The sequence below is a fragment of the Hibiscus syriacus genome, unplaced genomic scaffold (genome assembly GCF_006381635.1).
Source record: "Hibiscus syriacus cultivar Baekdansim isolate YM2019G1 unplaced genomic scaffold, ASM638163v2 tig00003041_pilon, whole genome shotgun sequence".
NCBI lineage: Eukaryota > Viridiplantae > Streptophyta > Magnoliopsida > Malvales > Malvaceae > Hibiscus > Hibiscus syriacus.
Window position 1 is genome coordinate 5,022,698 of NW_024061960.1, and position 20,635 is coordinate 5,043,332.

The following is a 20,635-nucleotide window of genomic DNA, read 5'->3' on the forward strand; positions in this document are numbered from 1 at the left end:
TTGGACTGCTCGTTTATTGCAAATGAGAGTATTGACTTTTGGAGAAAGAAAGGGTTGAAGGGAGTAGTCTTCAAGGTGGATTTTAAGAGAGCTTACGATTCGGTGGATTGGACAATTTTGATGCAATTAATGAACAAAATGGGGTTTGCAGTTAAGTGGAGATCCTGGATGTATCAATGTATATCAACTGCTTCGATTTCGGTTTTAGTAAATGGGTCTCCTACGGAGAAATGTAATACATCCAGGGGTTTGAGGCAAGGTTGTTCGCTTTCACCTATGTTGTTCAATTTGGCTGCTGAGTTGTTGCATTTGTTGTTAACTAAAGCAGTGGAAATGTGACTGTTTTCAGGGTTTGATTTAGGAGTTCATGAATGAGCATTCAAGCTATCACATCTCCAATTTGCGGATGATCTTATAATTTTCAGTAAAGGTTCTATCCGTGATTTGAGGAATGTTAGAAGAGTGTTACTCATTTATGAACTTTTGGTGGGGTTGAAGATAAATCTAGTCAAAAGCAGGATTTTTGGTATTAATGTTGAGGATGGGGAGTTATCTACTTGGGCAAATGATATAGGCTATTCGGTAGTCTTTTTTCCATCAGAATATTTAGGACTTCCTTTGGGGTACAAGAGGAATTCGGCTGCTATGTGGGAGCCTATAGTGGCAAAAATTCATGCTAAATTGAGTGGTTGGATGGCTAATTCCTTGTCGATAGCGGGAAGGGTGGTGATGGTCAAATCGGTGCTGTGTTCCCTCCCCGTATATTTTCTTTCTATTTTCAGTATTCCAACCTCTGTGTTACTTAAACTTAACTCTATCATGGCTTCATTTCTGTGGGGGGGGGGGTTCGGTTGACAAGAAAAAAATCCATTGGGTCAATTGGAAGTTGGTTACTAAACCAAAAAAATTGGGGGCCTAGGAATCCCTAATTTAGCACTTTTGAACCGAGCCTTACTAGGGAAATGAGTTTGGAAGTTTGCTTCAGAAAAGAAGTCTTGGTGGAAGAGAGTGGTGTGTGCTGTTTATAATTTGGATCTGAATTCCATTATGATGGGGAATTCGTGGTCTGCTCGTGCATCGTGGATTTGGAAAGGTGTGGTAAAAAACTTCTTCAGCAATGATGGTTTTGGAGACTGTCTTAGAATGAATATGCGTTTGAAGACAGGGAAAGGGGAATCTGTGGAGTTTTGGAATGATGTTTGGTTGGGAGAAGTTCCGTTGAAAATTCTGTTTCCAAGACTTTGTTTTATCCAACAATAAAGCAGGTAAAGTGATGGAGTTTAGGGTGAATAATGCCTCGGGTTGGGTGTGGGATATCCAAATGAGAAGGAATTTGGCAGATTGGGAAATTGAACAGTGGCTACAGTTGATTTCTCTGTTGAATAATACTTCCCTTTATTCTACAGAAGATGATTGTTGGATTTGGTTAGGGAATGTTGAAGGAATTTTTACAGCAAAGTCTTGTGTCAACTCTTTCTTTGATCATGGTGGTTTTGAACAGAATCTTGTGAATTGGGAAAAACATATTTAGGTAGGGTTAGCACCTCCACGGGTGGAAACGTTTGTTTGGCAATTAGCGCACCAGAGAGTGTCGGTTAAAGAGGAGTTAGTAAAGAGAGGTGTAGCAAATATTGATGATCAATGTTGTGTATTGTGTGGTAAGGAGGTGGAATCAATATCTCATTTATTTCTGCATTGTAGGGCTGTGTGGGATCTGTGGTCGTCATTTTTGAAAATGTGGAATGTGTCTTTGGTGATTCCAAAGCATATCATTGATTTTTTCACTGTGGGATGATTTATTGCCTAAATCTTTGATTTGGAAATTCATTCCTAGGGCAGTGGTGTGGTCAGTATGGAAATGTAGAAATGAGATTATTTTTCAGAAAGGAAAGCTGGATTTGGTCAGATTGTCTTTCATTGTTAGATTTAGAGTAGCTTCATGGTTTGTAGCTCGGTTCAACGATTTGGTTATTCCTTTAGATTCCCTAGTAGGCGATTTAAAATTGGCTGATTAGGTGGGAAGATCAGGAAAGGACTGCTCTCAATCAATTCGCTGGGTTCCTCCCCCGGATGGGTTCTTAAAGCTAAATGTTGATGGAACGATGGTTTCGGGGTGGGATAAAGGAGGTATTGGTGGTCTGATTTGGGATAGTAGTGGAGTGTTGTTGCAATGGTTCTCTGAATCAGTTGGGGTGGTCCTCCTATCATGGCAGAATTGTTGGCAATTAAGAGGGGGCTTTGTCTTATGGATGAGTTAGATTTGGCTCCTAATCAGAGAGTTATTCTGGAATCCGACTCGATTAATGCTATGAAGTGGATCCAAAATTCGGGCTTATGCACTCCTTTGTTTCTATCCTTGGTGAAGGATATAGTTTCGCTTTTGGCAGCAAAGGATGTTATCATTAGGCATATTTTGAGGGCGGCAAACTGGGAAGCTGACAAATTAGCTAAAGATGGGATAGGGTGATTTTTTGGTTTATTTGGTTGTGTTGATTAACAGGAAATGTAACTTTCTGTTGTGTTAGGTGTTTTGATTTAAGTCTTATGTTCTTCAGTTTAAGGTTTAGGAGACAGTTCTGCCTATGTAATTTGGTTCTTATGAATAAAGTTTCTAGGCACTCTTTTCCTCCTTTGATCCTTCATGTTACTTTCACAACATGGAGGATTTGAATGGGGTTTTTAATGAGGCCTACTTTCTATCAAAAAAAAAATAAAAAAAAAATTATTACATGGAATATTAGGGGGCTTGGGAAAACTGAAAAAATCATAGCAGTGTCAAGATTGGTTTATAGAGAAAAGCCGATCATTTTGCTATTACAGGAAACAAAACTGAATGTTCGTCGAAGTGGATTAACGAGAAAGCTTGGGGGTAATCGGCTCAGAGGTAGTTGTGTTATTCCAACTGATGGTTCTGCAGGTGGTTGGATGTGTTTGTGGAATGAGAATCTTTTTGAGGTCAGGGATCAGCATAACCACAGTAGGTTTATGGCATTATCAGGGAAGTTCAAGATGAGTAATTTTGAATGTGTCATTATTAATGTGTATGGTCTATCAGTAGAGGCTGAAAAAGAGGATTTTTTTAGGGATTTTTTATATTTTGTGCAAAGTTTGAATATGCCAGTTTGCATGGGAGGATTTCAATGCTTATCTGGTTCTTGAGGAGAAATGTGGATTTACACAAAATTGGCGTTCTGTGGATCTGTTTAGGTCTTTTATTCAGTTATATAATTTGATGGATTTACTGTTAGTAGGGGGGGAGATTCACATGGTGTAATAATAGTCATCTACTTGGGTAAGGCTTGATAGATTTTTGATAAGTGGTTCATTTTTAAATCAATTCCCTAATGTGATCCAAAAAATGCTTCCCAAATCCCTATCGGATCACAATCCAGTTCTGCTTGTAGAAGAATGTAATAATTGGGGTCCTAAGCTGTTTAGGTTTTACAACTACTTGCTTAAGGAAGATGGGTTTGCTGGGGTGGTGGAAAAATCAGTTTCAAATCAGAGGAAGGTTAAGGGTGGTAGGGGTTTGTTTTCTCTTCTTAGAGGAACAAAGCAGGTCATTAGGAATTGGCCAAGGAGTAATCATAGGGGACTCTCTGACGATATTTCAGATTTAGAAGCAAGAATTAATGGATCGGAACTGAAGATACAAGGAGGGGGATTTCTTCTCAAGAAAGGGAACTGCTTGTTTTTTCGAGGAAGGAGTTGTGGAATTTGCATAGGAAGGAGGAGAGGATTTGGCTACAAAGGTCCAAAGTGAAATGGAGTATTGTGGGGGACAGAAACACAGTTTTTTCATCTGTGTGCACTGAATAGGAATAGAATTAGCACCATTTCATCATTGAAGGTAGCAGAGGACGTTATTTCAGACCCGGAACAGCTGAGAGGCTTCGTTTTTTGATTATTTCAAGGACAACTATAATTCGAAATCAACTCTAGAGGTGGATGAAATGGACTTGAATTTTGCTAAACTGACAGATGATCAAAAAAAATATTCTTGAAGTTAAATTCTCAGAACAGGAAGTGTGGTAGGCGGTTTTTCACTCGGATAGTGACAAAGCACCGGGGCCAGATGGTTACACCATGGGTTTCTTTAAGAAATTCTGGTCAACTTTGAAGCCACATATTATGAAATTTGTTGAAGATTTTTATAACGGAAGGAATTGGGAGCATGGGGTCAATCATGCATTTCTAACGTTGATTCCCAAGATCAGAAATCCTGAAGGTATCGAAGATTATAGACCAATAAGCTTAGTCGGCAGTCTGTATAAAAAATTTCTAAAATCCTATCTAGAAGGCTTGTGTCTGTTATTAAAGATTTAGTTAGTTCATCACAGTTTGCCTTCATTCCTGGAAGACAATTGCTGGATTGTGCCTTTTTGGCTAATGAAGTTATAGATTACTGGAGGAAAAAGGGAGAAAAGGGGTTGTCTTCAAGGTGGATTTTCGAAGAGCTTATGATTCGGTGGAATGGCCGATTTTGTTGAGACTTCTGAGAATTATGGGTTTTGGAGATAGGTGGATTTCATGGATAGATTTGTGCATTTCCTCTGCCTTTATCTCAGTTCTAATCAATGGTTCTCCAACTAATGAATTCAAGTTGGGGAAAGGGTTGAGACAAGGTTGTAGTTTGTCTCCTCTATTGTTTAATATTGTTGGGGAATTACTGAATTTAATGTTAATTAAGGCTGCTGATTGTGCTCTGTTTGAAGGGTTCAGTGTTGGTAGGGAGGATAATTTGTTTCATTTGACGCACTTGCAGTTCGCAAATGACTTAATTCTATTCTACAGAGACTCGCTTACTTAGATTCTGAATATTAGGAGAGTATTGAGGATTTTCAGTTTAATGACAGGCCTCCATCTTAATTTGTCCAAGAGTAAGTTGTTTGGTGTTAATTTGGATGATGATGTTCTAAAGGAATGGGCTTATAGTGCAGGATGTGGTGTGGGGACTTTTCCTACGACATACCTTGGGTTACCGATTGATACCACCAGAAATTCAGAATTGTTGTGGGAACTAGTACTGCAGAAGTTCAGCAGCAAATTAACAGGCTAGAAAGCTACTTCATTATCGATGGCAGGGAGATTAGTGTTGGTGAAGTCTGTTTTGTCGTCCTTGCCTATTTTTTACCTTTCGATTTTCAAAATTCCTTCAAAGATAAATCAGAAGTTGAATTCTTTGATGGCTAAATTCCTTTGGGGGAAGGTCCTATGAAGAAACAGATTCATTGGGTAAATTGGAAAATGGTGTGTCAACCGTACGAGGAGGGTGGCTTGGGAGTTCTGGACTTGTCTTTGACCAATAAAGTGCTACTTGGGAAGTGAGTTTGGAAGTTTGCGAATGAGAAAGATTCACAGTGGAAGAAGATGATATGTAGCAAGCACAATATCAATAACTTATCTCTATCAATTAATAAGGCTACTAATCCTCATGATTCATGGATATGAAGAGGAATTTTGAATAATTATGAGAAGAATGATGAAATTGGGAATTGTTTGAGGTCAAATTCAAAGATTCAAGTGGGGAATGGTAGATCAATTGAATTCTGGAATGATGTTTGGGTTAATAATTTTACTTTAAAAGAACAATTCCCTAGGATTTATGACTTTTCGATTAATAAAAGGGGATTAGTTGCGGACTTTGGCTGTCATGAAAACAATTGTTGGGTTTGGAATATCCGATTAAGGAGGAATTTATGCGACTGGGAATTGAAGCAATGGATTTCTCTAATGACTTTGATTGATAATATTGTTTTAATTGATTCAATTGATGATTTTCTATCTTGGTCAAAGAATGGAGATGGTTTGTTCTCAGTGAAGGCCTGCAGATCAGCACTTACACGTAGTTCTGGTGGGAATTTTCAGTGGAACAAATGGGTTTGGACTGGATTGGCTCCTCAAAAAGTTGAAACATTCTTATGGCAACTATCTCATCAAAAATTAGCTGTTAGAGTGGTGTTGTAGAAAAGAGGTGTTCCCATGGAAGATTTATTATGTCCTTTATGCAAAAAGGAGGAAGAAACAATTCAACATCTTTTCATTTTATGTCCTGTTGCCTGGGAGTTATGGAATAGGTTCATCATGATATGGGATGTGTCTACTGTTCTGCCCAAAGATCCTATGTCTTTACTCTGTTCTTGGTCTGTTTTAAAGGATTCTTCTTCTATTTGGAATTTTATCCCGGGTGTTGTTTTGTGGTCGCTGTGGAAGGCTAGGAATTTAATGGTTTTCGAAAACTGGAGTTTTGAAAGCTCTACACTGTTCTTCATATGCAGATTCGGGCTGGCCAAATGATTTTTAGCTAAATTTCCTAAGGCTAATATCCATGTTGATTTATTAATAGGGGATCATCGGATTGCAGACAAACTAGAAGTTAAATCTCACAAGAGGAAGAAGGATCAATGCTGGTTTCCACCTCCACCTGATTTTTATAAATTCAATGTGGATGGGGCGGTTATAGGCGATGGCTTGCAGGGTGGTATTGGAGGTTTACTGAAAGATTCGAATGGCTCTATCTTGATTTCTATTTCTAAGGCTGTGGGACCAGGTCTTCCTTTGCTTGCTGAGTTGAAAGCTATTAAGGCATGGATTTGTTTCTTAATTCGAGTTGGATGTTGAAGGGAAGACTTATTCTAGAGAGTGATTGTAAAACAGCAGTGGATTGAATTTTGAGGCCTTTTGATGCCCCGTCGTTTTGTTGTTCTTTGGTTGGGGAAATAGGGGATTTAATTTCGGCTAAAGACATTTTGGTTAGGCTGGTCCCCAGGGCTTGTAATTGGGAGGGAGATAAGTTAGCTAAGGTGGGGATTGGTTGAATGTTCTTTTAGTGTTTTTGTGGTTATGTTTAGTATCTTATTTCGGGTGATGTTGTATTTAGAGTCTTATGTAATTTTGGGTTATTAATATATTGAGGTACTCTTTTCCTCCTTCCGCTAATTGTCTCTTCTTAGGCAACTATGAGGGAGGTTTTTAACGAGACCTCCTATTCCTATCAAAAAAAAGAAAAAGAAAAAACATAAAAGCTAAATAACTCTCATATCCCAGGTTCATAAATGAAACAATAGCACCCAAACAGACAACCTTAAGAGCAGAATTTCAGAACAATTTAGGCAACTTAGACAACTGACTCATCGTGCTTATAAGCTTCCATCAATGCATTTATTTAACTACAATAAGAATAGACCACCCTTGGAATAGCGAAAGCATATGAGAAAAAGGGAGGGAAAGAGATAGATGGCATTAAAACGTGCAAGACAGAAGTTGACACAACTAGAATACCAAAGCAATTGTTCAATACAGATTAAGAGAGCAACGGTATAGAAAGGGAATGTTTCAGAGCTCCATTAAGAACTAGCCTAATTATTGTAACTGACAAGCCTTGACAACATCGCAAGTGCAGACGGACAGACCTTGACAATTAAATGTACCCCTCAAGATTCTGATTGTTGCCTCCTCAGAACTTGAAGTTTACTTCAAAAAGTTGCAGAACTCTTCCATCTAACATGTTAGTTGAAGAACTTTATTACATTTCCTTTATAAATGGCAGGAGAAAACAACCATGGCATTGAACAACTATGAGGACCCAAAAAATCATGAAATACCAATTAACCGCCATCCAAAACAACAGTTAGTGCAGCTAGAGCCATTGAACAATTATACATTTGATAAGCACATAAAAATCTCCACTGAAAGAACAACCCTCTTTTGAAGCCTAATTATTGCTGCAATTTCCAATAAGTCAAATTTGACCCAACATATGTTCCCCGAAAGACTCGAGCAGCTACCGACAGGACATATACAACCAATAACTAGAACGAACAACACAAAGGAGAAAGGTACTAGAAACAATAACCCAAAGAAACAGCTGATTTCCATGGTTAACTCCAACCTATGTCTAGGCTCTTCATAAAACAAGAATGTTAAAACAACAGCAGAATTTTAACCAGCATCTCTGCTAAAACTAAAACCATATCTACATAAAAAAATAACTCATGATGATCTCTCAATTAATCGGTAATACAAGCTCCAAAATTGCAAACCAACAAGTCCATTTTAACCACCAACATCTTCCATTCACTTAACAGCTTTGCAAAACATCACTAACAAATGGGATAATACGAACCATTATACCAGTATATTTCAGAGACAATTTTTCCTTTAACATAATTCATGGTCCAGATTAACAATTGTGGGACCTTTATAAAATTGAAGAGTCCATCTGGATTCAAAAATCGAGAGTGAAGTGGAGTTTGGAAGGGGATAAGAATACAAGGTTTTTCCATCAATGTGCAAGAGGCAGAGGTAGGAGGAATGGTATTAAGTCCCTCAAATTGGGGAGTGAAATCATCTCAGATCCTAGTAGGATAAAAGCATCAGTGGTGGATTTCTATAAGGATCTGTTCACGGAAAAAAATACTCTGGAGGCCGAAGAGTTGGACTTGGATTTTCTAAAACTTTTGACTGATCATAGTTTGGCTCTTGAAAAGCCATTTTCTGAAGAGGAAATATGGGATGTAATTGCCAATTTCAGGCCTATTAGTCTTGTTGGCAGCCTTTACAAGATTATTTCTAAAGTGCTCTCCAAAAGGCTTGTCTCTGTTATTAATGGCTTGGTAAGCCCTTCACAGTTCGCATTTATTCCGGGTAGACAATTGCTATATTGTGCTCTTTTGACAAATGAAGGCATTGACTATTGGAGAAAATTAGGGAGAAAAGGAGTTGTATTCAAAGCTGATTTCTGTAGGGCTTATGATTCGGTTGAGTGGCCTATCTTATTCAGAATTTTGAAGGTTATGGGTTTTGAGGAAAAATGGATCTCATGGATTTAATGTTGTGTTTCTTCTGCTTCTATTTCGATGTTAGTTAATGGTTCTCCTACTGAGGAATTCCACATTAGTAAAGGGTTGAGACAAGGGTGCAGTCTATCCCCTCTCCTGTTCAATTTAGTGGGGGAATTGTTAAATCTTATGTTGATCAAGGCTGCCGAAATAGGTCTTTTTCAAGGGTTCAGCATTGGTAGGGTTGGTAATTCCTTTCATTTGACACATTTGCAGTTTGCAGATGATTTAATCATTTTTGTAGAGATTCTCCAATGCAGATTTTAAACATAAGGAGAGTACTGAGGGTTTTCGGTGTTATGTCTGGGTTGCATTTAAACCCGACTAAGAGTTCATTATTTGGGGTTAATATGGAAGTTGACATGGTTAAAGATTGGGCTAACAAAGCGAGCTATGGAGTGGGGTCTTTTCCAATGTCTTATCTTGGTTTACCGATTGGCACCAGGAAAAATTCAGAGGGGATGTGGGATCCTGTTTTCCAGAATTTTAATAAGAGACTAACAGGTTGGAAAGCTAAATCGTTGTCGTTGGCGGGTAGACTTGTACTGGTTAAATCTGTGTTATCATCCTTGCCGATCTTTTTCCTTTCTATTTTCAAGATTCCTCTCAAAGTGACTCAAAAGTTGAACTCTTTGATGGCTAACTTCCTTTGGGGTGAAGACCATGATAGGAAACGAATTCACTGGGTTAATTGGAAATCGGTTTGTCAACCTTTCGAAGAGGATGGTTTGGGAATCCTTGACTTAAGGTTGATAAATAGAGTCTTACTTGGGAAATGGGTTTGGAAATTTGCTAATGATAAAAATTGTCTGTGGAAAAAGTTAATCTGCTGCAAAAACAACGTTAGTATCCTGTCTCTTTCAATTTTAAATGCGGCATCACCTTTAGATTCTTGGATATGGAGAGGTATCCTTAGTAACTTTGCGAAGAATGATCAGATTGGTGACATTTTGAGAGACAATTCAAAGATCCAAGTGGGAAATGGTCGGTCTATAGCTTTCTGGACTGAGGTTTGGATTAATAATTTGCCTTTACAAAATCATTTCCCCAGAATTTTTGCGTTGTCAACGAATAAATGGGGGAAGATATCTGAGTTTGGTGGGTATGAAGATAATGTTTGGGTTTGGAACATACAACTTAAAAGAAATTTGTGTGATTGGGAATTGGACCAGTGGATCGCTTTAATGTCGTTAATTGACAAGATTTCGTTGTCATGTTCTGTGGATGATTTCCTGGGATGGTCGGGAAAGGGGGATGGAATGTTCTCGATCAAATCTTGTAGACTGTCATTATATGGCAATTTTGAAGGGTGTTTTGAGTGGAAGAAGTGGGTTTGGGATGGTTTGGCCTCGTCTAGAGTTCAAACCTTTTTATGGCAGATTTGTCATCAGAAAGTAGCAGTTAGAGTGGAATTGAAGAAAAGGAGGACTCCCTTAATGGATGTACTTTGTCCTTTATGTCATTCCCAGGATGAATCTATAGCTCACCTATTCTTATCGTGCTCTTTTGCTTCGGAATTGTGGAGCAAATTTCTAAGGTTATGGGATATCTCTACTGTTTTTCCACACGATCCATCTTCTATTCTTTGCTCGTGGTCGAATCTTAGGCATAATTCTCTTATTTGGAGATTCATTCCGGCTGTCATTTTCTGGTCAATTTGGAAGACAAGGAATCTAGTTGTTTTTGAAAATGGAAAATGTGACAGTATTGTTCTGTACTTTATCACTAGATTTAGATTAGCGAAATGGTTCTTAGCTAAACACCATTCGGTTCGGATTCAAACAGACCTTCTAGTAGGGAATACTACGTGGGCAGATAAATTTCACATAAGTACTAGTACTAAGAAGGTTATTGGCTGGTCTCCTCTACCATCGGATATGTTTAAACTCAATGTTGATGGGGCAGTGACTGGAGATGGGATGCAAGGTGGTATTGGTGGTGTTTTGAGACTCTTTCAGTTGCTCTTTAGCATCTTTCTCTTCTGCAGTAGGGCCAGGTCTTCCTACTTTGACTGAACTGAAAGCTATTAAGGAAGGAATGTTTTTTTTCTATTCTTTAGATTGGGCTAAGAAGGGAAGACTTATTATTGAGAGTGATTGCAAATGTGCAGTGGATTGGATTTTTAAGCTGCAACCTGCCCCTACTTTTTTCAGTGATTTGGTGGAGGAAATTGGAGCTCTTGTTAATGCTAAGGGCGTCGTTCTTAGATGGATTCCTAGGAGTTGTAATTTGGAGGCTGATAGGTTAGCTAAGCAGGGGGATCGGTTGAGTGTAACATTCTTATTGTTGTATGGTTTTGTGTTTTTCCTTCGGGTTATGTATTGGCTCAATCCTTGTAATAGTTTGGTAGTTTGGTAGTTTGGTAAACAGGACTCATCCCCTGATCTAGTGTTATGCATTGTCGGTTTAGATTAAGTTGTTTTTGCTTTTGGATTGTTTTGGTTATGGGCGTTGTATGTTTCTCTGTGTTAGATGGGGGTGTTGTCCTGGTTGTTTCTTATGTATTTTATGTTGTTGAATAAATTCCTCAAGGCACTCTTTTCCTCCTTCCTATGATTAAGGAGCTTTCCCCAAGCTCCATTAATTACGAAGGGGTTTTTTAACGAGGCCTTCAATTCTTATAAAAAAAATCACTCTTACATTTCTCTTATTCCAAAAAAGGTGAATCCGGAGGCATTAGAAGATTTTAGGCCTATTAGCCTTGTTGGGGGGTTTTATAAGATCCTATCTAAGGTTCTAGCAAGGAGGTTGAGTCTATGCATTAACGAAGTTATAAGTCCCTCCCAATTTGCTTTTATCCCGGGGAGACACATTATGGACTACTCTTTTATTGCAAATGAAAGTATTAACTACTGGAGGAAGAAAGGATTGAAGGGAGTCGTTTTCAAGGTGTATCTTAAGAGAGCTTATGATTTGGTGGATTGGGAGATTTTGATGAAATTAATGAGCAAAATGGGGTTTGGTGTTAGATGGTGCTCTTGGATTTATAAATGTGTGTCAACGGCTTCCATTTAAGTCCTAGTAAACGGGAATCCAACGGAGAGAATTAAACCTTCAAGAGGACTAAGGCAGGGTTGTTCGTTATCTCCGATGTTGTTTAATTTGGGAGGGGAGTTGTTACATTTATTGTTGGCAAAAGCAGTGGAAAAGGGGCTGTTTTCGGGTTTCGAGCTAGGTTCTCTTGATAGATCTTTCAAGTTATCACATTTACAATTCGCAAATGATCTAATAATTTTCAGCAAGGCATCAATTCGTGATTTGTTGAATGTTAGAAGGGTTTTGTTGATTTTTGAATTGTTGGTGGGGTTGAAGCTTAACTTAACTAAGAGCAGAATTTTTAGAGTGAACGTGGAGGACAAGGTTCTAGATGCTTGGGCAAAGGAAATTGGATGTTCTAAGGGTGCTTTTCCTTCGGAGTATCACAGGTTACCGTTGGGGGCCAAGAGGAACTCTTTTGCTTTATGGGAACCTGTTGTGTAGAAATTTTACAGTGCATTATCTAGTTGGAAGGCTAAATCCTTATCGTTGGCGGGAAGGGTTGTTTTGGTGAAATCAGTTTTGTGCTCTCTCCCCATTTACATCTTATCTATTTTTCGGATACTAATAAGTGTTTTCAACAAGCTAAACTCGATCATGGCAGCTTTTTTATGGGGAAGCTTGACAGGAAAAAATAACATTCATTGGTTGAATTGGAAGTTGGTGTGTAAGCCAAAGAAATTGGAAGGTTTAGGGATTCCGAATTTGCTGATTTTGAGCAGGGCTTTATTGGGGAAATGGGTTTGGAAATTTGCTTCGGAGAAGAGAACATGGTGGAAGATAGTGATGTGCAGTGTGAATAATTTGAACTCGAATTCTATGATGATTGGGAACAATTGCTCAGCCAGAGCTTCTTGGATATGGAAAGGTGTGGTTAATAATTTCTTTTCTTCTGAAGATTTTGGGGATTGCTTAAGGAATAAAATGTGTTTAAGAGCTGGTAATGGGGAATCAATGCAGTTTTGGAATGATATATGGTTGGGTATGGTTTCTCTGAAGGAGATGTTTCCGAGACTTTTTGCTTTATCAAAAAATAAAATGGGAAAGGTGGCAGAATTCAGGTTGCACAGTATATCCGATTGGGTTTGGGATATACAATTGAGAAGGAATTTGGTGGATTGGGAGGTTGAGCAATGGCTGCAGCTTATTTCCTTGTTAAACACCTCATCTCCTTTATTACTCGAGGAAGATTGTTGGATATGGCTAGGTAATGGAGAGGGTTGTTTTTCAGCTAAATCCTGCATCACAAAATTTTTCGATAAGGAGGGCATTAATGGAGAAGAGGGTTTTTGGGACAGGCACGTTTGGACAGGGGTTGCACCTCCTCGTGTAGAAGCTTTTGTTTGGCAAGTTGCATATCAAAGAGTAGCAGTTAAAGAGGAGCTGTTGAAGAGAGGTGTCGTTGGGAATGATCATCCTTTATGTCCGATTTGTGGGAAGTGTGAGGAGTCAATTTCACATCTGTTTCTGCATTGTGAGGTGGTTTGGTTTCTGTGGTCCAAATTTTTGAGGGACTGGAACGTTTCATTTGTTGTTCCTAAGAATATGACGAATAGTTGAGGTGTGGAGGTGTATTATTGTTCTAATTAATAAAAGTTAGAGGCACTCTTTTCCTCCTTCCAATGTCTTTCATGTTATGTTTGTAACATGTAGGATAAGAAGGGGGTTTTTAATGAGGCCTCATTTTATCAAAAAAAAAAGAATATGTCGAATATTTTGATTTTGTGGGATGATTTAGTTCCGAGATCTAATATTTGGAAATTCATTCCAAGGGCGGTGCTGTGGTCAGTTTGGAAATGCAGAAATGAGATTGTTTTTCAAAAAAAGGTGGATTCTGCTATGCTGTTCTTTCTTGCTAGATACAAAACTGCTACTTGGTTCGGGGTGAATTTTAAGGATGTTTATATTCCTTTCGATTCCCTAGATGGGGATCTAAAACTGGCAGATTCGAATGGTAATCAGAAAAAAGGGTGTTCTACTTCTAAGTGGGTACCTCCTCCACAAGGCTTCCTTAAACTCAATGTTGATGGAGCAATGGCTAAGGGTTGGGACAAAGGTGGAATAGGTGGTTTGATTAGAGATGACAGGGGTTTGTTACTGGGTTCATTCTCAGAAAATATTGGAGGTGGTCCTCCAATTCTTGCAGAACTAATGGCGATCAAAAGAGGTTTGACTCTCATCGAAGAAGTAGGTTTCTCTCCAAGTCGGAGGATTATTTTGGAAGCGGACTCCACCACAACTCTGAAGTGGATTAAACATCCTGGCCTATGTACCCCACTATTTCAGAACTTGGTTAGAGGTTTAGCGTCTAAGGTGGAAGGACATGGCATCATTTCAAGACATATTGAGAGTCGCCAATTGGGAAGCGGATGAGTTAGCAAAGGCTGGTATTGGTTGATCAAGTGGTATTCTGATTGAGGTTTCTATGTTCTTGTATTTGTCCAGTTTTTTAGGTCCTGGTCTTACTGCTGCAGGTCGTTTTATGTTTTTAAGTTTTATGTCAAGCTGTCTATGACTAGGAATTGGTTGTACGTTATGTTTCAAGCTGTCTTGTATTCTTCAGTCTATGACTAGGAACTGATATAACATGAAGGATATGAAGGGGGTTTTAATGAGGCCTAACTTCTATAAAAAAAATACTCAAAAGAGTGCCTTCCTCATTAGCTTGCATTTCAATTGCATGGATGAAACTGAAGAAGATACTTATAGAAAACCTAACAATTTAATTATATCATCTTTTCCAGAACTAATGGTCTTCAATGTTAAACCCCAGTCACAGAATTCTATGTAGCTCCGTAAGTAATTCCCGCCTAATTGGCAAGACATGATGATGAAACTTATCAACCATCAGAAACAAGTCAGTCAAAATCAGTAATGTCCACCAAACCCAGAAACTGAAGTAAAGCATGTCAACATATACCTACATTCTATATAGATTGTAACCTGTATTTCCGTTATCCTAACAAATTCAGCAACAAAAATACCAAAAAAGATCACATATAAAAATGCAGGCAAGGAAAGAATTGGTACAGTTACAAACAACTAGAAATTCCCTTCAGAGGAATGCATTAAAAAACAGGAGGATAATACAGCAACACAAATGGCTCAAGCCACATGAGAACAGACTCATTTACAATTAATTTGGACAATATACCTCTTAACGGGAAAACATGAAATGTAATATATGTTAGTGAAAAGAAAACTGCATTAAAAACTGCAGACTTTTGCAAAGAGATAAATATACATACAAGTGCCCCCAAAATGATGCCAAAGATTGAAGCCAATCTGACAAATTTAAGCCGTCATCCTTCAGTTTATCTCGCCCTCCTTGTGCAAGTCGCTCAATCACAACATACTCCAAAATGTCATACTCAAGCTGCATGGGAAAAAAAGGAATCAAAATAAAGAAACAATGTTATATAAATGGTGCATAATGACAGAATATCCCAACCAAAGTCCAGATCCGGTTTAGTTTGGATTTGAGTACTTGAATATGGAATTACGGATTGCAATTTGGGTTTCAAAATCTTGAACAGAGAAATGTTTAGATAAACTCTAGATTCAGAAATTTAGAATTTTAAACAAAACTAATTTTCATTTGAATTACTAAGATTTAGATTTAAGCTAGATTCACATTGTAATTTTATTGTATTAAAATTAGGTTAACTACTAACCTTTGATAAAATTCCTTATATACATTGGTTAAATCAAATGATTCAAAACAAACTGATCATTTATAAATTAAGTCCGATTAAAAGGGGAAAAAAGTAGCTAGCAGAGTTTCCGCCTTTCTCACCCCCACGGGCGCTCCTACAATGTTTCAATCAACTCTTTCTCCATTCTTTTTTTTTTTTTCACCACCTTCAATGACTACAACAAGGAAAAAAGGAAAGAGGACAAAACGGAAGAAAAGCCACAAGGAAAAGGAACAATAGATGCAGACCTGTGTCAAATACTTGAATGCGTCAACAACTGGAGTTATCATATCCTTGTACGCCTCAATCTGAAAAACTTCCAAAGAGTAATGAACCCATGTAAAATTTTGACAATGCATAAAACTCAAGAAAAATCAATGATAAAAACACAAGACCTGGTGAACAATTGTTCGAAGTACAGTCATTGGACTAGCATGAGCAAGTTTTGCAACCATCCGGCCTAACTGCTTCAAATTTTCCTTAGCCAACCGTTTCAAAATCCTCCTAGTGTCCAGCTACAGGAAAGCAGAGGTTCAAACTCTTCAGGCACCAAACTTCAACAAGAAATAAGAACACTATTAAGAAGATAAGCTACTTTACTTTAGCAGTTTGTCTTGCAGCCAATATGGTAGGATTCTGCTCATCATCCTTTTCCCACTCGCCATATAACCGATATCGCACCTAAGTAGATGAGGTTCATCGTGCAAGATTGTCTAGCATGTCTAATAAATTCTCAAAGGGAAGTATGAAATAACTGATGGAAAGCCAACCTCATAGGGAAGGAGATTCATTAATTCCCAAATCTCTTGCCCAACTGCTGGATTTGCAGGTACCAATTGCAAAGAAGGAAGTAGACATGCTCCTAAAGTTTCTTCTACTCTTGACCTTGCTTCCTTCAAGTAAAGGTGAGGATTTCGATATCCACGGGCAACCGTTTCCCCATTCAAGGCTCCATCAGCATTAGCTACAAGCTCAAGGGAAGATAAATAGTAACTCCTTAAAACTCTACACACCTGCCAATAAAAAAGCACATATAATCACCCATGCCCTTCCAGGAACACAATAGAAGTGAAAGTAGATACTGAACACATTGGAGACATTACACTAATACCTTCTGCAACAGTAGAGTATCACGGTAGAGTTGAGGCCCAATAGTAGCCAGCATCTGAAAGAGTTCCTTAGGAAGATCAATAAAGGAGTTGCCGACTGCTGAACCTTTTGTATCCATGTTATCAATACCAGGTCCCGATGTAGATGAAAAGCTTTGGAGATGTGTCTGGCGAACAACATCATATGCTGAAGAGATTGACTTTCCAATGAGCCTGAATATGTATATCATAGTTACAAACAAATAGAAAACCAATAAGAAACAAAAAAAAATATAAGTTTTTGTAGGAATTATTTTTTTTTGATAAGATTAGAAGGCCTCATTAAAAACCTCCTTCTTGATTAATGGATCTTGAAAAGAAGCTCCTTAATCATTGGAAGGAGGAAAAGAGCGCCTTAGATTTTCATAAAAGAAAATAAGATTACAACCTCGATAAATCTCTTCGAAATAACCCTTACAACAGTCTATAAATCCCACCCGAACAGGAATCAAATGTTAAACTAAAACAGCAAACAACATAAACATTAGCCTATTCCAGCCTTTGCTAAAGCATCGGCGTCCATATTAGCTGACCTAGCAACCCAATTTATAACCCCCCAAAGATCTAAGATTGTCAACTATATCACTAACAACGAAAGCATAAACAACTGGGCATGAATTGACATTGTTGATCCAGTCTACTGCAACCCTGCTATCACTCTAAACAATCAGCCTATCTTTGACCCTCCCTTGAGCAGAAGCATATAATGAAATACCCCTCTGAATAGCTTTAAGTTCGATCATAGTCGGAGGTCCCGGACCAGCTGACTCTTGAAAAGAACCTAGGACTGAACCTGAATGATCCCACCAAATACCTCCTATACCCGATTTCTTCCAGTCACTACTACAATCCCTTATTTTAAGGGATCATATCTCCTAGGATTAGTATTTTTCCTTTCTTAGAATTTCCTACTTTAGAGAGATGATTTGAATATAAATATGTAATCTGTCCTATTGAAAAGAATAAGAAATTACAGAGAATTACTCTGATTTCTACATGTATCAGCTTAGGTTACGGTTTCTTTCCAACCTATACGATGTCCACAACTTCTTCTCCTACTCTGGAGATCACTTCAAATCCAGAAAATTTTTCTGGTTCTGCTGCTCAATCAGAAGGTAATCTGGTCATGAAAAAACCAGAAGGTAAACCTCATGCTACAGTTTTTTTCTCCTCCCAGTCGTCCCCTAATTGGATCCTCGATTCTGGTACTACGGATCATATGACTTATAATAAGGATTTGTTTTGCAATTTTTTTCAAAACTTTGGTAAAGCTGTCAAAACGGCTGATGGTTCTTTGTGCAAAATAGAAGGACATGGCACTGTTATTCTCAATGACTAGATTGTACTTAAAAATGTCCTCTTCGTACCAAATCTGGCTTGCAATCTCGTTTCCGTTGGTAAACTTTCCACCGACTTGCATTGCTCTGCAATTTTTAATGATATTGATTGTACTTTGCAGGCACTGAACTCGAAGAAGATGATTGGTAAGGCCAGCTTGCAGAATGGTCTCTACATTCTTCCTGCCTCTACTAAAACCGAAATCTCGAAATCTTTCACCGCTTTAGAAAAAGTTAATAATGTTATGTTATGGCACTATCGTTTAGGTCATCCTAGTTTTCACTATCTTGCAAAAGTTTTTCCTGCTCTATTCATTCATAAAAGGCCAAATTCTTTTTCTTGCAAAGTTTGCTCTCTTGTCAAACATTCTAAATCAACTTATTCTCCTTCTACATATAAGCCTTCTCACCCTTTTGCTTTGATCCACAGTGATATTTGGGGTCCTTCTCGGGTGAAGAATGCTGATAATTGTAAGTGGTTTATCACTTTCATTGATGATCACAGTAGGATAACTTGGACTTATTTGCTAAAAGATAAATCTAAAACTGCTGGTGTTTTTACCCAATTTTATAACATAGTTCTCACTCAATTTGGGTCTAAAATTCAGCTCTTTAAATCTGATAATAGCAGTGAATTTTTTTGCTAAGTCTTTGGGTGCGTTTTTCAGGGAAAAGGGCATAGTTCAGATTAGTTCTTGTGTTGACACCCCCACAACAAAATGGTATTTCCGAAAGAAAAAATAAACACCTCCTTGAAGTTACTCGTTCTCTTCTATTTACCACTAATGTTCCAAAATATTTGTGGGGGGAAGCCTTATTAACTGCTACATATTTAATCAATCGAATGCCTAGTAAGGTTTTACAATTTCAAACACCTCAATCTATATTTTTGCAATACTTTCCCCATTTTAAACCTATCTCCTCCATTCTTCCACTTAAAATATTTGGTTGTACTGTTTTTATCCAAAACATTGCTCCTAATAAGTCCAAGTTAGATCCTAAATCATTAAAGTGTGTACTGGTTGGGTATTCTTCACTTAAGAAGGGTTATAAATGCTATCATCCTCCTTCAAAACGATTTTTTACCACTATGGATATAACATTTTATGAGCAGGATCCCTATTTCATTCAGGCTGAAATTCAGGAGAAGACATGGAAGGATTTTCAGCCACATCAGGTATCTCCTCCTACTCTTCATTCTCAACCTTCAGAATTGCCACCAATTTTGTCCTTACCTACAGATTTGTCACCTGTAACTACTCCCATTGATCCACCGGTAGTACCTATCACTACTTCACCCATACCCACTTTAAATACCCTTCCTGAAAATACACCTACTCCCATTCAAAATATTCCACAAACAACACCAATCAAACAACTTCGTTTCTATACAAGGAAAAGAAAAACATATTCCTGAGGCTGTTTTGCAATCTGATGCTTGCCGAGAATTGGATTTGGGTCCAGCTGCCGAAATAGAAGAAATCAATAAGTCCACTTCCCCTACTCTAGATGACTTCCCTATTGCTATTAGAAAAGGGGTTAGACAGTGCACTAAGCATCCTATTGAAAAATTTGCTGGTTATAATTCATTGATGTCGTCTTTTCAAGCATTTACAACAAACTTGGATAAAAAACAGGTTCCCACAAGCATAGCTGAAGCTCTAAAAGATTCAAAATGGAGAAGGGCTTTTGAAGAGGAAATTTGTGCACTGGAGAAAAATGCTACTTGGACTGTTATGGACCTTCATCAAGGAAAAAAGGTTGTTGGCTGTAAATGGATCTTTACTGTAAAGTATAACTCAAATGGTAGCATCCAACGATACAAAGCGAGACTAGTGGCCAGAGGCTTTACACAAACATATGGGATAGATTTCACAGAAATTTTTGCACCTGTGGCGAAGCTGAATACTGTTCGAGTACTCCTAAGTTTGGCTGTAAATTGCGATTGAAAATTACACCAACTTGATGTAAAAAACACTTTTCTTAATGGCAAGCTAGAAGAAGTCTATATGAAGTTGTCACCTGGCTTAAAGTCTGTTGAAGGAAATAACAAGGTGTTCAAGCTCAACAAGTCTCTATACGGGTTAAAATAATCACCTAGAGCTTGGTTCGAGAGGTTTACTAAAGTCATCCTAAAAAACGGCTAAAGTCATCCTAAAAAACGGCTACAAGCAATCCCTCGCCGATCACACTCTTTTCATCAAGGTAACTTCTACAAATAAGAAAGCTATCCTTATTGTGTACGTGGACGACATAATTCTTACCGGAGATGAAGAAGAAGAGATTTGCAATTTGAAGAAGTTGTTAAATAAGGAATTCAAAACCAAGGACTTGGGAAAGCTAAGGTATTTCCTAGGAATGGAGGTGGCAAGGTCAAAAGAAGGACTTGTGATCAACCAAAGAAAATATGTACTTGATTTACTCAAAGAATTTGGTTTTCTTGGTTGTAAGCCGAATGATACACCAATGGAGGCAAGCTTGAAATTTAACAAAGAAGATGGGTCCTTAGTAGACAAAGAGAAATTTCAAAGATTAGTTGGGAAACTAATTTACTTATCCTTGACAAGGCCAGATATAGC

The 20,635-nt window shown here is 38.0% G+C and overlaps 1 protein-coding gene across 2 annotated transcripts in view; it reads right to left on the reverse strand.

The window, feature by feature from the left end:
- The window catches only part of LOC120169739 (THO complex subunit 2-like), a 41,917-nt gene that overhangs the window by 13,520 nt on the left and 7,762 nt on the right, over positions 1–20,635 (reverse strand). For both annotated transcript variants that reach the window (XM_039177872.1, XM_039177865.1), the window contains exons 14-19: positions 16,683–16,893; positions 16,342–16,584; positions 16,172–16,252; positions 15,967–16,086; positions 15,820–15,879; positions 15,125–15,252 (exon numbers count right to left, since the gene is read on the reverse strand). In XM_039177872.1, the coding sequence (XP_039033803.1) occupies positions 15,125–15,252; positions 15,820–15,879; positions 15,967–16,086; positions 16,172–16,252; positions 16,342–16,584; positions 16,683–16,893 (843 nt within the window). The remainder of the gene's footprint in view (positions 1–15,124; positions 15,253–15,819; positions 15,880–15,966; positions 16,087–16,171; positions 16,253–16,341; positions 16,585–16,682; positions 16,894–20,635) is intronic.